General features: G+C 40.0%; 1 protein-coding gene across 1 annotated transcript in view; it reads right to left on the bottom strand.

Moving 5' to 3' along the window:
* The window catches only part of LOC104907931 (respiratory burst oxidase homolog protein A), a 31,898-nt gene that overhangs the window by 5,408 nt on the left and 11,644 nt on the right, over nt 1-14,846 (bottom strand). The window contains exons 8-13 of the mRNA XM_019252709.3: nt 14,619-14,734; nt 13,134-13,236; nt 12,800-12,985; nt 12,283-12,411; nt 12,057-12,185; nt 5,204-5,282 (exon numbers count right to left, since the gene is read on the bottom strand). Of these exons, the coding sequence (XP_019108254.2) occupies nt 5,204-5,282; nt 12,057-12,185; nt 12,283-12,411; nt 12,800-12,985; nt 13,134-13,236; nt 14,619-14,734 (742 nt within the window). The remainder of the gene's footprint in view (nt 1-5,203; nt 5,283-12,056; nt 12,186-12,282; nt 12,412-12,799; nt 12,986-13,133; nt 13,237-14,618; nt 14,735-14,846) is intronic.

Below are 14,846 nucleotides of genomic sequence, written 5' to 3'. Positions count from 1 at the left end.
CAATGTCGATCTTCTGCGTCCTTATATAAAAGGAGGAAATATATACGACTTTGTCAGATGCATCCTTGTAAAAACCCCAGCCCTGATGGTATGCATGCGGTTTTCTACCAGTGATGAGGTATTTGAATTTTTTAGCAATATTTTACATGGGAACTCTTTCCCTGCCGAGGTTAACTGCACTAATATTGCTCTTATTCCTAAAGTTAAATCCCACAGCTTGTTTATGACTTTAGGCATATAAGTCTATGTAATGTATTGTATAAGATTGCTTCTAAAGCTCTCGTTCTTAGACTTAAAAATATTCTGCTTGCCATAGTCACTGAAAATCAGAGTGCTTTTGTTCCTGATCGTATGATTACTGACAACTTCTTAATGACCCTGGAGCTTTTTCACTCTATGAAGCAAAGAAATAATAGCAGGACAGGTGTTATGGCTATGAAACTGGATATGAGCAAGGCATATGATCGAGTGGAGTGGGGTTTTCTGAGGAAGCTTCTCTTGACTATGAGTTTTGATGGCAGATGGGTGAATCTGGTGATGAAATGTGTGACAACAGTTTCTTATTCCTTCATAATCAATCGGAATGTTTGTGGGTCTGTTTTTCCCGACAAGGGGCTGCGACATGGAGATCCTCTCTCCCCGTTCTTATTTATCTTAGTTGCAGATGTCTTTTCGCAGATGATCCAGCAGAAGATCAATACCAATTTGCTTCATGGGGCTAGAGCCAGCAGGAATGGTCTAGTGGTGTCTCACCTTCTTTTTACAGATGACAACTTACTCTTTAATAGAGCTACTCGACAGGAATTCTTAACAATCATTGATATTCTCAACCAATATGAACTAGCATCTAGACATAAAATTAATTGTGAAAAGTCGGAGGTGTTTTTAGTAAAGGTGTCAGCAAAGAACGAAAAGAAGAGTTGATTCATCTACTTCGAATGAGGCATGTGGGAAAGCACCAGAAGTACTTGGGTATCCCTACTGCTAGTGGTAGCTCCAAAAAGTTGTTATTTCGTAGCATTCTTGATCAGGTGTGGAAGAAGTTGCGGGGTTGGAAAGAGAAGTTATTATCTCGAGTAAGGAAAGAAGTGTTGATAAAGGCTGTAGTTCAGGCAATTCCCACCTATCTTATAGGGGTATACAAGTTTCCCGTCACTGTTGTTCATGATATTAGCTCTGCTATGGCTTGCTTTTGGTGGGGAGGTAAGGGAGAGGTACGAAAAATGCATTGGCTTAGTTGGGAGAAATTGTGCAAACCGAAATGCTTGGGAGGTATGGGTTTTGAAGATCTGGCGATTTTTGATGATGCACTATTAGGAAGACAGGTGTGGCGTCTGCTTCATTTCAAAAACTCTCTTCTTAGTCGCATTTTGAAGGCGAAATACTATATCCTAGGAGTGACGTGCTTAATGCAAGATTGGGGTATTCGAATAGCTTCTCGTGGAGGACTATTTGGAGTGCCAAAAACTTGGTGAAGGAAGGGATTTTGTGGCGTGTTGGTAACGGAAGGGCTATTAATAACTGGAGAGACCCTTGGGTGGGCGACGAGAGAGGCAGATTTATAACGAGTGTAGAGTCAAGTGATCTTAATGTGGCGACTGATTTGATTAATACCGAGACTATGGAGTGGAGGTATAATGTGCTTGTTCGATATTTTAATGAGAGAGATCGGGATTGTATCCTGGCTATACCTCTTAGTTCCGTGGAGGAGACGATGAGTTTATGTGGGCTCACCAAATAGGTCTACGATATCAATGCAGCAGAACAACAAGAACAAAACACGGCAGCTCGAGCAAGGAAAGCATAAATCAGATCAGTAGCAACTACAGAGGGTAAATTTGGAACATGCGGCACCAAAGAATTGACCACCCACCGGTGTGGCGTCCCTCGCCGGAGCTTCCTAATCTTCGCACTCTAGGGTTTGAGCAAGAAAGACAGAGGGAAAACTAACGAAGCAGTAGTGAGGACCTTTGGAAATAAGGTGTGATTTTTTTTAGATGTTTGCTTTTTTTAATTTAGGATAAAGAAAAAAAAAAGAAAAAAAATAGAAACGCTACTTAAATTTCTGTCTCTAAGTTAGAGACGGCAATTAACAATCCGTTTCTAAATTATATTTAATCTTTTTGCCACAATATTTGGATTAATTGGCAAAAACAAACCAGCTACAGAATGTAAAGTTCCGTCTCTAAATTAGAGACGGAATCGAATATCCGTCTCTAATTTAGAGACGGAATGGAATATCCGTCTCTAAATTAGAAACGGCTTGTAATTATCCGTCTCTAAATTATTTTAGCAACCGATTGTAAAATTTCCGTTTCTATTTTAGAAACGGATAGGTGTCCGTCTCTAATATTCCGTCGCTATATAAGCTTTTTTTTTTGTAGTGTATCAACTACACGATCGGATTAGAGTTACAACACTTGTTCCTTAGATACCCCATTAAAAAAATTTGAGCCATTTTTTTATTTTTTGATTTTTTTTTTCTTTCTAATATTTTTTTTGGAGTTACATCATTTTTTCATTAGAGTTACATCACTTATTCATAAGAGTTGCAGCGCATAAAATTCATTCTCATTTGATCTCATGAGAAATGAGAATGAATATCAACCACACGATCGGATTAGAGTTACAACACTTGTTCATTAGATTTATACCCCCTTAAAATAATTTGAGCCAAAAAGAAATTTTTATTTTTCGAAATTTTTTTCTTTCTAATATTCTTTTTTCTGGAGTTACATCACTTTTTTATTAGAGTTACATCACTTATTCATAAGAGTTATAGCGCATAAAATTCATTCTCATTTCTCATGTAAGTGTGCATTCTCATATAAACTCATATATATATATATATATATATTAGAGCTGATCATTTTGGCCCGGCCTGGGTTTTGGGCAGAATTTTTCGGCCCGTGGCCGACCCGACCTGATTTTTTTGGCTTTGGGTAAACCAAAAACGACTTTTTAGTCTATTTTTTGGCCCGGCCCGACCAATGGGCAATTTTTTTTTGCCGCAGCCTCTCCCGAACCCGGCCCGACCCATGATCACCTTTAATATATATATATATATATATATATAATATATATATATATATATATAATATATATATATATATATATATATATATTATATATATATATATATATATATATATATAGGAATAAGATCAAGTGAAAATCATTACTTATGCTGAAAACTGCAACATAAAATGAGCAAAAAATTTCTTAAAATGAGCAGAAAGATAAAATGAGCAAAAATATAAAATGATCAAAAAACATGAAATGAACAAAATTTGTAAAACGAGCAAACATTTCTAAAAATGAGCCAAAACATAAAATGAGCAAAAAATATAAAATTAACATAAGTTTGTAAAATGAGCAAAGTTTTTGTAAAATGAGCGAAAGTTTGCTAAAATGAGCAAGTTTTTTTTTAAAAAATGAGCAAAAACATAAAATGAGCAAAAAAACATAAAATGAGCAAAAATCTGCAAAATGAAAAAAAGGTCGTTTTCAGTTTTCTCTTTCTCTCTCTCTATATATATTTATATATATAGGATTTTTCTAACCTATGCACCTAGTGCAAAGGTTAAGCCTTACCTATTCAATTAATTAATTAACTAAAAATAAATAGGAAGAGATAAAGAAAAACTAACAATAACAAACTCCATTTCACTAGTTTTTAGGGTAAATTACATGTTAATACCCCATGCTAAATTCTTCTAATTGATGTATGTAGGAAAATGTTTGAACAATTATAAATTAAGCTCTACTTTTCAACACAACTATCCAAATAATAGATATTGGTCAAAATATCTAATTTTTTTGTATGCTAATAGTTATAGTGTCTAATAAATTTTTGGGTTTTTTCACCAGGTACCCCTGTGGTTTTTCAAAATTCATGGGGTACCCCTAATTTTAAAAAAATGCACCAGGTACCCTTACTGTTTCAAACAAATGTATGAAATGCCCTTAATGACTAACGATGTTAAGTTTCCGTCAGTCATTAACCCTAATTAACCCCTCTAATCCTAATTAACCCTAATTAACTAACTAAACCCTAACTTATAACCCACCACCCCTCCCATACCCCACCCACCCACCACCCCCGCAACACCCCTTCCCTCCCCTACCCCACCCCTCGCAGCAACCGCCCTTCCCCCACCCCCCGCAGCACCCCTCCCCTCCCCCACCCCCGCGGCAACCACCCTCCCTCATCCCTCGCAGCCCCCTCCCCTCCCCCACCCCCGTCGATTTTCCCTCACCCAGTCGATTTACGTCAATTTCCCCCCACCCCCATTGATTTCCTTCGAATTCCCCCCTCCCCCGTCGATTTCCTTCGAATTTCCCCCAATCCCATTGATTTTCGTGTGTTGTGTGCAGTTGCTTGTGCGAATTTCCCACCACCCAGATGGTTGCTTGTGCGAGGAGAGAGAAGGGGAAACTGTGTGTGGTTGAGGATGGGTCATGGTTATTGGTGGTTGAGGATGGGTCATGGTTATTGGTGGTTGAGGATGGGTCATGGTTATTGGTGGTTGAGGAGGAGAGAGAAGCTAGAGGGAGGGGTGGGGAGGAAATCGACGAGGGGGTGGGGGAGGGGGTTCTGTTGTGTGCTACGGAGGGAGGGGGTTCTGCTATGTACTGCTGCGGGGGGGCGGGGTGGGTGAGGGGGCTGCAAGGGGTGGGGGAGGAGGTCTGTTGCAGGGCTACGGGGGTGGGGGCTGTTGGGGTGGGGAGGGAGGGGGACTGGGTTGGTGAGGGTGGGGGCTGCTGGGGTGCAGTGGGGAGGGAAGGGGACTGGGTTGGTGGGGGTGGTGGGGGGTTAGGGTTAGGGTTTGGGATTTAGGGTTAGGGGTTAATAATGGCAAAATGGTAAATACAGCTAACAGAAACTTGACACCGTTAGTAATTAAGGGCATTTCATACCTTAGTTTGAAACAGTAAGGGTACCTGGTGCATTTTTTTAAAATTAGAGGTACCCCATGAATTTTGAAAAACCACAAGAATACCTGGTGAAAAAACCGATAAATTTTCAATATAAAATTCTTACACAAATTACAAATTTTAATTTGTTTACAAGGAAATTTTAAGAGGAAAAACATACTTTAGTGACTTGTACTGTACTTAAATGCATACTTCCGCCATGTACTCTATGCCAAATTCGCATATTAAGAAGACATAAAATATGAGAAATTCAGTCAAATCTTACCGATATGTGATCCTGCATGTTTACGTGCTAAACTTGAGAATATTTTGAACCAATTTGGTCGAGAAAAGTGTGTTCGCACCTGCCAAACAATAGCCACAAATAACTGAATAAGTCATTTATTATTAAATTCTTGTACGTGACTCCCATCCATTTTGAAGGAAATTACTGTAACCAGTTTAGGTGCAAATCAGGGAAGAAATAATTAGTAGGGACAATAATAAGAGTGAGTTTATTGGGTTTTTTTTTTTTTTTTTGGACATCGGTAAAACTTACAAAAAACTAAAGCGAAATTAAAGAAGGAAAGCAAAATTAAAGGTAGACTCTTGGAAGTTGTCCCCGGCGGGCATGATTAGCTAGCTCATGGGCCATCCGAACCTGTGTCCGATTAACCTTTGTAATTCGACACCATTTGAATTGTTGTCCCAGATAGCGAATGTCAGTGAGAGTCCAGGCAATCGAAATTGATTGTGTGCTCTGTTGAAGTAAACTTCGGACCAGAATCTCAGAGTCTGTGTATAGCATGATGTGAAGATACCCCTGTGCCTGGGCCCAAATCAAGGCTTCTAGACAAGCCCGAGCTTCAGCAACTAGAGCAGAAGATGCATGAATGCAAATACCTTGTCCCTCCCTAGCGTTGGTAATGATATGATTCCACCATGCAACACCAGCCAAAGGTGAGGACTTCACCCAAGAGCCATCCACTTGGATATGTAATTGTGGATTCCCAGAGAAAGAGTCCCCATAATGAACGAAAAGAATCCTGGCGGCCCACCAGTTGTTTCGCGCAAAGCCTGACACTGTGGAGAGAGTGGCCATAAAGGTGATGTGTTGCTGAGACCTTGTTCTGCCAGAGAGTGTACTACACCTAAATCTAGAACTAAGCCATCGAAAATATGTTTATTTCGACCCTGCAGATAGCCCATAAGATGGCCATAAATAGGGAAGACGATCGCCGTTGTACCCGTCCTGTTGATAGAAATAATAATCCAGGCATGAGCCAATCTTTGAAGGTCATAAGTGGGAAGAGTTGGAGATAATTCCAATCGGCTGGTTTGCCACACCACCGTGGATAAATGGCAAAACCTGAAAATGTGCTGGCATGTCTCAAGTTCTACATTGCAGGTTGTACACACATCAGATGTGGACAGACCACGGTGTGAGAGGTTAGCTGTTGTGCTAAACCGTTGTGGAATAATTTCCAAGGAAAATTTTCCTTTTGGCATGATGCGAAGTCCCCATAGTAGTCGGAAAAATTTCGAAACTAGAAGGGGGTTCATGCTATAGATATCATTATTTTGAGAGAGAATGTGGTATCCAGATTTAGTGGTGTATTGAGCTGATGTGGTAAAGGGCCAAATAGGAGTATCGACAGGGTTGGAGAATCGCGGAACTTCTAATGCGGTAATGGCGGTAACATCAGTGGAATGGAAAAACGAATGAAGACGGGAAATGTTCCAACCTTGTTGTGGCAACAAAAGAGAGCCTATGGTACCCGTAGCAGCAGTTCGAAGTGGGACATTATCGCGAAAGAGGGGAACCATCCCATTGACCCATCGTTCTTTACCAGCAAGTAGAGTGGAATTTGAGCCAATTTTCCAAACATAATTTTGCAGGAGAACCTTCTCCGCCTGATGTAAACCTCTTGCCCCCCATGAACATTGAGCACGCACTGAACGAAGTGTAGTAAGCGGTGAAGCAGGAACTTGAGACACCCCCGAAAAAACTTTGAAAATGAGTAAATTGGAATTCCGGTGCATACGCCAAACTTTTTTAATCAGAAGTGATCGATTGTACATCGCAATACTACTAACCCGAGACCACCATCACCTTTGGCTTTTGCAAGAGCTCTTTACTTCCCAGTGGATTCCTTTTCCAGAGCAATTAGACCAGAAAAAACGGTTGAGCATAGCATCCACCTTGTTAGCAATGGTTGTAGGGATTAGAACACAAAAAGGATATGTGCTATCGAAGCAATGAGAACAAAATTGATGAGAATCAATTTCGCAGCTTGCGACAGCGGTGAATGAGACCATGTTGTTATGCGCTGAGAAATTTTATCTAGCAAGAAGGTAAAGTGCTGATTTTTTTCCCTTGTATGTCCACAGGAGCCCCAAGATATGTTCCGAGAGAAATTTTCGTTTTCAACTGTAAAAGGTCTTTGTATTCTTGAGCCATGTTAGCAGGGACGTTAGGGCTAAATTTAACATATGACTTACGTAAGCTAATCATTTGTCCAGAAATATGGCAAAATCGGCCCAAGAGGTTGGAAACTTCCATGCAGGAGGCATGAGATGCTTTAAAGAAGATAAGTGCATCATCAGCAAAACACAAATGAGATATAGAAGGAGCATACCTGTGCGCTCGATATCCATCAAGACGTCGAATATCTGTAGCCAGTGTTAACATGCGAGACAAGATATCCATACAGAACAAAAACAGATAGGGAGATAGGGGGTCCCCCTGTCTGAGACCACAATGCGCAGGAAAAGCCTCGGTAACCTGGCCATTGATCAAGAGCCGGTAAGTCACTGTGGAGATACATTGACTAATCAACTGTATCCATTGAGTAGGGAACCCATAAGCTTGAAGAACTTTTAATAAAAACCTCCAGTTAACCCGATCATATGCTTTATTTATGTCAATTTTAAGAGCCGCCAGATGAACATTACCGCGTCGATGCCTATTCAGAACATGGGTTAACTCATGACTTATCAAAATGTTATCATCCATATGCCGACCCGGAATGAAGGCACTCTGGTAATCCGTGATAAGGTCCGATAGTAGTGGCCGAAGCCTGTTGACCAAGCATTTTGAGACACACTTATAAATTGTGTTGCAGAGACTAATAGGCCGAAATTGAGATACTTCCTCCGGGTTCTGACCCTTGGGTAGCAATACAAGAAGTGTCTGGTTCCACTCTCGGAGGATGAATCCGGTGGAGAAGAAGTGAGTAACTGCGTGAAATACCTGTTTCCCAAGAATGTTCCAATGTTGTTGGAAAAATTCGGCTATCGAGCCATCCAATCCAGGAGATTTAGCATGACCAATGCCAAACATAGCATCTTGTACTTCAGCCTCAGAGAAGGGCAAAAGTAGTTGCTGGTGTTGTTCTCTGGAAATATGGGGTAAATTTAAGTCACGAAGTAGTAGGTCGATAGCCTCATCTTGGGCCTGGTCAGAGATAGGAGGCACATTAGAAGTGCCATATGCATCTTTGAAATGGTGCAAGAATGTGTCCACTATAGTAGGAACATCCTCAGTCCATTGTCCATTGGCAGTTCTAAGCATGTAAATATATGCGGAACGGCGTTTCTGTCGCATCCTATTGTAAAAGAATTTGGTAGGAAGTTCGCCAAGTTGAACGTATTTGTCTTTCAATCGTTGAGACCAGTACGAGTGCGCTAAAGAAGACTAAAGCAATTCCTGGTGACGTTGGAACATAAAAGCGTTCCCTTGAGGAAGAGTGGAGACATTGGTTGCCGTGTTGCCTAGTTTTGTAGAGAGCTCCTGCCAATCAATCCCCCAAACAACTTTATGATCCAAGCACCATTTCCTAATCTTGTTGCGAAAGATAGATAGATGCTTAGTAAAACGGTACATTGTAGATCCTGCGATGGGTATGCCCCATACCGACGAAATAATATGAGGCAAGTCAGGGTGTGTAAGGCACCAGTTCTCAAACTGATATGGCCGCCGATTAACTTGCGGAGGCGGTTCTGTCCGGTAGAACATGGCTGAGTGATCGGAATGCAAAATAGGAAAGTTTTTAACATAACCAAGGGGATATCGTTCATTCCAGGTTGGTGAAGCATAAGCTCGATCAAGACGTTCCATAATTAATTCCTCACCATCCCTATTGTTTGTCCAAGTGAACCGAGGTCCAATAAAGGGAATATCTTGTAACTGTAAATCATGCTTCCAATTAGTAAAATCTTCCCATCCCCGAATTATAGTAGCCCCGCCCAATTTATCTTCATAATGATCAAGTTGATTTAGATCCCCTATAATGAGGAACTCAGGAAATGGAGCTAACAGGTGTAGTAGTTGGGACCATACTAAAGTACGAGATTGATGGCTCGATTCTCCGTATAAAAACAAAACGTACCAGGTCATTCCATTATTAGCTGATATTTTACAGAACACAAAATTACACATCGAACTAAGCACTTGAACAGCAAAAGGAGCCCAAGAAACCACAACCAACCCACCACTAGAACCTAGGGCATCTACACCAACTACAGTGAATGGCTTAGTACTACGTAGCAAGGACTGTACATGTGCAACTGAACATTTCGTTTCATGCAAAAACAAAAACATGGGCTTAACCGTCGCAACCAACCAGTGTATGTACGGAATTATCGGGGCGTCACTGGCATTTGACCCCTGACAATTTAACGAAAGGATATTCATGGAACCAGTGGTGACTGGTCTGGGTCAGTCACTACCCTAGCTGGCTCGTCTGACACCTTAACCATCAAAGAAAAATGTAAGTCCATGTTATCTGCATGATCGCCAACTTCGTTGCTACGTTGGCGTTTGAAAATCCATTTCCCAGCTGACATAGGTGCGGATGTAGCAGGTTGACGTTTCTTCAATATCAGCTCCGCACCAGGTTCCACATCCAAATTCCGTGCCATCGACACATCAGTAAGTGCCTTGCCTCTACAACTCCCATGCAAGAAACCTACATTGAAACCTCCTTTAGCTTCCCAATGAGCTAAACGTTGACGCTTTCCAACTGTAGACCTATAACGAGCCTCCAAATGCATGCCTTCCATCGCATTAGCAGATTGACTACGCTGCAGAGGCTCCCGACGCCGCTTTTGTCCTGCAACCAGGCCGGTGGAAGTTGCGCCAACATGCCTAGGCGGCTGAATACGTAACCAACTACTAGGCCCAGCTTCATTGGGCTCCGGAGGACTAGTCATACTCCATCCTTGCTGGACTAGTGCCTCAAGAGTCCCCATAGTAATAGTAGAAGCCCGACGACGAGGAGGAGAACCAGACTCCCCCATGTCCTCATGTGCAGGTGCGTAGCACTCATCATTTCCAAGTGCAACACGAAATTGTTTCGGAGGCCGCGTGCTAATCCCAAGATGAAGAAAAAGAGGCTTAACTTGAGAGCGACGCGCCTCTTCCGGTGGCCAAGTTAAAGGTGGAGATGTAGGACCTGTAGTCGTGGCATGTCCCTGGCACAGTTGTTGGGGGCCCAATTCCCCTATTCGGCCGTAAGCACTATCCTCGGTGGCGAAGCGTCGTCCAGGCGATGGAAGGACCTCTTGGCCGCTAGCAGCGGGTGAGAGGATCTGAGTGACACTAGCAGGGGAGCCATGAGAAAATGACATAGGAGGATTAGTATGATAGTCCGATTCATGAAGAGATGGATTATTGGCATGAGAAGGTAAATTCGGTGGTTCGACCGACGCCTCATGACTTGCCAACTCCATTGGTTCGTCATCCGAACTTGAATCCACCATATGAACGTCAACATGGCGTTCATCAAAATGATAGGGATCATGGTGAAGAACCACACGAGTTAAGTCTACCCGAGCATTCCGATAGATAAACTGATCTGGTAACCCGCGAATAATATTCATATAAAGAGGAACATCCATAGGGCCAAACATGATATTCATACCATCGTGTTCGAACTCCGTAAAACGACGATGAATGAGATGGTGCGCATCATACGCAGACATGGGACATCGTCAAGTGTGATGTCCCACACAACCACATTGTTTGCAAAATTTAAAAACTCCTTCGTATCTAAAATAGACCCAAACTACTTGACCATCATCCAAGGGTAAGAAGCAGCCAGGTATGAGTGGTCTTGATAATCGACTACTAACCGAGCTCTTAAAAAAGCCTCCGAAGGGAGACCAGGTCCGGTTTCTTCTACAAGATCCACCAAACCAACATGTGATAAAATTCTGGTTGTCCATTCATGTTCCAAGAACCGCCAAGGTAAGTTATGGATGCGGACCCAAAGAGTAGTCAAGCTAAAGTTAATGGTGGAAGGTACTTGATTACCTGAACTAGCCCGGAAGGTAATAATCTTACCATCAATGACAGTGGTATGTTGACGGAGAAGCGCCGCACTATCACGGGGATCTTGACATTCGAAAATAAAATAAACTCCAGTGCGAAGAACTCGTATTGAACCGCGAGTAATCCAGTGGTTATTGACGATATTATTAACAAGGCTAGTGTTTGGAGGGACGAGGTCGAAGAAACGACCGACGACTGAGTGAGTCCACTCGATATTAGGTAGAGGTGGAAGATTAGAAGGAGGGTGGCTAACAAGAATACCCATTCTCTTATGGATAGAGCGAACGGGAAGAGCCTCGCTATTACTAGTTTGAGAATGAGAAAAGCTCATTTTTCAGCAATATATAAGTTTTGGTAGGAATTTTTTACAGTAGAGTTTATTACAGAGAGACGACGTTGGAACTAAGCGAAAGAAGATTCGAATAACAAATTTACTGTGGCAGTATTGCTTTTAAACAAACGAAAATTAAAGAGGAGGTTGAAGAAGATTTTACCGTGGATAATTCGCCAAACGGAAATCATGCAAGTTAACAGGTGTCGGTGAAGTGGATTGATGTGGGCCAGGTGTGAGCAAGAATAGATTTTGCTACAGTTTGAGAATGAGAAAGACTATTGAGACTTTTTTTTAGGGAACTTTGTGGAGAATTTTGAAAGCACATAAAGAACGAATACAATATATGTATTTACTCTGTTTTGAAATATATTAAATCTTCTTTTTTTTATGTGAGTTTTTTTTAGAGAAGCGTTTTATGTATTTCAAAATAGAACAGATAGATAATTTTAATATGGATAGAGCAAAATCTACCTGGGTTTGAGAGAAAACGTCAAGGCCACTCTTCGCGAAATACAATGCTTGAATTATGCTTAGCAAGATTGATCTAGCATCCCCACTTTGATATACACTACTAAGAAAGCTGTGCATTTCTATCACTTTCTGCGAAAATTAAAAAAATTTCATGTGGTTTTTACATATGCTTATTAACTTACTATTATCAAGAAGCAATTAAATAAATTAACAATATAAAAGTCACCTGTTTTTGAGTTGCTTGTGAGATTTCCTTCATGGCATCTATGAACCAGCCTAAGGAGTCATGATCCCTAGTGACCCAATAAAGATAGGCCTTTAAAGGACCACTTGTGAAAGTATCTTCATCATTTGCCTGTTCACCAAATTCATATGTCATTTCAAAGTGTATATAAGTTCTACTCATATGATTATTCAAACATACTTCTTTCGATCATTTGTCATTAGTCTCCCAATTTGACTTATAATACTATTACATACTCCATTTTGACCATATAATCTTACTATTATTAAGTAAAACTTTGTTGGAGTTATTATATAAATGTATATGATTTCGTAATGTCATATACTTTATAATTTTTATCAATAGATAGTTGCAGAATTAATGATGAAAGTCTTGTGTTAATGAGAATGAAGGTAAAAGTGGAAGAACTAACAAAAAAAAAAGGAAAAACCTCTAAAAATAGGGGAAATAGCAATTACATAAAAGTATAATAATTAAGTTTAATAAATCGTCTTATTACATGATTTGAAGGTGGTTTGTGAAACCTATCTTTAATGTCTTTGAGGACACTAATGAAAGGTGTTGCTCCTATGCCAAGGCCAACGAGTACAACTACTTCATACTTAATATGATCTTGAGAAGCAGCTCCATATGGACCGTCGATGTAAACTTTAGGATAATCGAATGGCTTCGAGATCATTGCCTGCTAAAAATGAAGCAATATATAAAAATCATTTTGAAAGTTTGGATCATAAGGAAATTAGAAAACATAAATTTTGAATGATATTGATTAAAGTTAATAGTAGGAATATTACGAATAATAAAAATATGATAATAATTTGTTTTGAGCTTACCTCATGGAAAAGATTATGCATTTGGTAACTCCAGTCTCCGAGACTTCTAACATGAATGCTTAGGTGATTATCATTTGGTCCAGATGTTAGTGAAAATGGGTGCCTGAAAAGAGACATAACAAGGTAATATGAATTCTGGAATATTAAATACTAATATATGCTCCCCCCAAATGATATAATTATTCGCAAAAGATACAAAAACTATGAAATACAACTCTATCTTAAATTTATGTATTTTCTACAACTTTTAAGAAGTATATATCTAGTTGGGGAAAAAGGTAGTGGTTGAACTTTGTCTTAAAAAAACTCGCGAATAAATTATACTCCATCTGTTCTAAAATATAGTTCTTGTTTCTATTTTGTAAGTCAAATTATAGAAACTTTTGACCAAATACTCTCACTAATGTATATAAAGAAACATACTCATGTGAGTCTTGTAAGATTCGCTTCAATGTGTACATTCATAATATCAACTTTTCATATTTTTTTTATTTATAGAAAATAGAGGATATCATAGTTCAAAGGTACGTCTTGAACATTGCGCAAAAAGAAACAGGAACTCGGGATGGAGGGAGTACTTGGTACTTACACATGTGTATGGGGGCTGACTAAGCTCTATACCGGTCCTCATAGACCGATAAGAATTGTCATGGTCAGTATATTTGCTAAAGAACCGTTGACTACATCATACCGGTTTTATCGCTCGGGATACCTTAACGGTACTCCTACCTTGGGCTATTCTCATATGGGCCTGGGCCTGATCCAGTTATTATCTAAAGTGCCTATGGGCCTAAAGATAAGTATTGAAAGAGGATAGAATTGTATCCAACCAATAGGAGCAGAGTCCTACCTTCGCTAGGACACTGCCGGCTCCTATAAATACCCCGCTGATCTGAGTCATAAGGTACGTTCACAATCATTATTATACTCCACTTGAGAGATTCCGGTTTACCCATTACTGACTTAATTAGGCATCGGAGGGGTGTTCCTCGGATCAACCCCCGATGTTAGTTTACGTGCTCTTTTTTGCAGGATTTCACACCAGCTTTCGTATATTGAGGATACCGGTTCACCACCTACCACTTATTACATACCGGAACAACATAAATCGATCTTGATATTTTATTTAATAAACATTGATCTTGTGATGCAGTAACACAATAAGTAGTTTTACTGAATACTAATGTATAACTCCAATAAATATCTTTAATTATGTTCATGACTCATATAATTTTTTTAGGTAAGATGAAGATCCCTTGCAAGTGGGGGGAATTTTTGGGATCTCACTTTACAAGGAGCCATAATCGAATTTTTGTCACAAAGGTGGAAGGAGGACTCCAACGAATTAGGCTAATCTTGATTTTTTTGTTTACATACTCAAATGTAATTAACGCGGGACTATTTCTTACAATGTAAGATTTCAAAATTAAATTTACAGTGCAAAAAATCTATACTCCACATCTACTAGAAGTGTGTTTTACGTACCATTCAAACGGGGAAACTTGGGGACACTTGATGAATATATACATGCCACTCCTGTATGTGAATGTTGCTGGTTTGGACAACTTCAAGTGTAAAACTTTTCCTGGGTACATATTGGCCTGCAAACATGATTCTAGTATTATTGTAAATAAAAACTTTATTTCATCATTTTTGGCAAAATCAGTGATCAAATTAATTGATTTCACGATCTTAATTTGTAAATTAGCTAAT

This window comes from Beta vulgaris, chromosome 5, assembly GCF_026745355.1.
Source record: "Beta vulgaris subsp. vulgaris cultivar EL10 chromosome 5, EL10.2, whole genome shotgun sequence".
NCBI classification, from domain to species: Eukaryota; Viridiplantae; Streptophyta; class Magnoliopsida; order Caryophyllales; family Amaranthaceae; genus Beta; species Beta vulgaris.
Note: the sequence above shows the minus strand (reverse complement) of the source record. Positions and strands in the feature narration are given on the sequence as shown.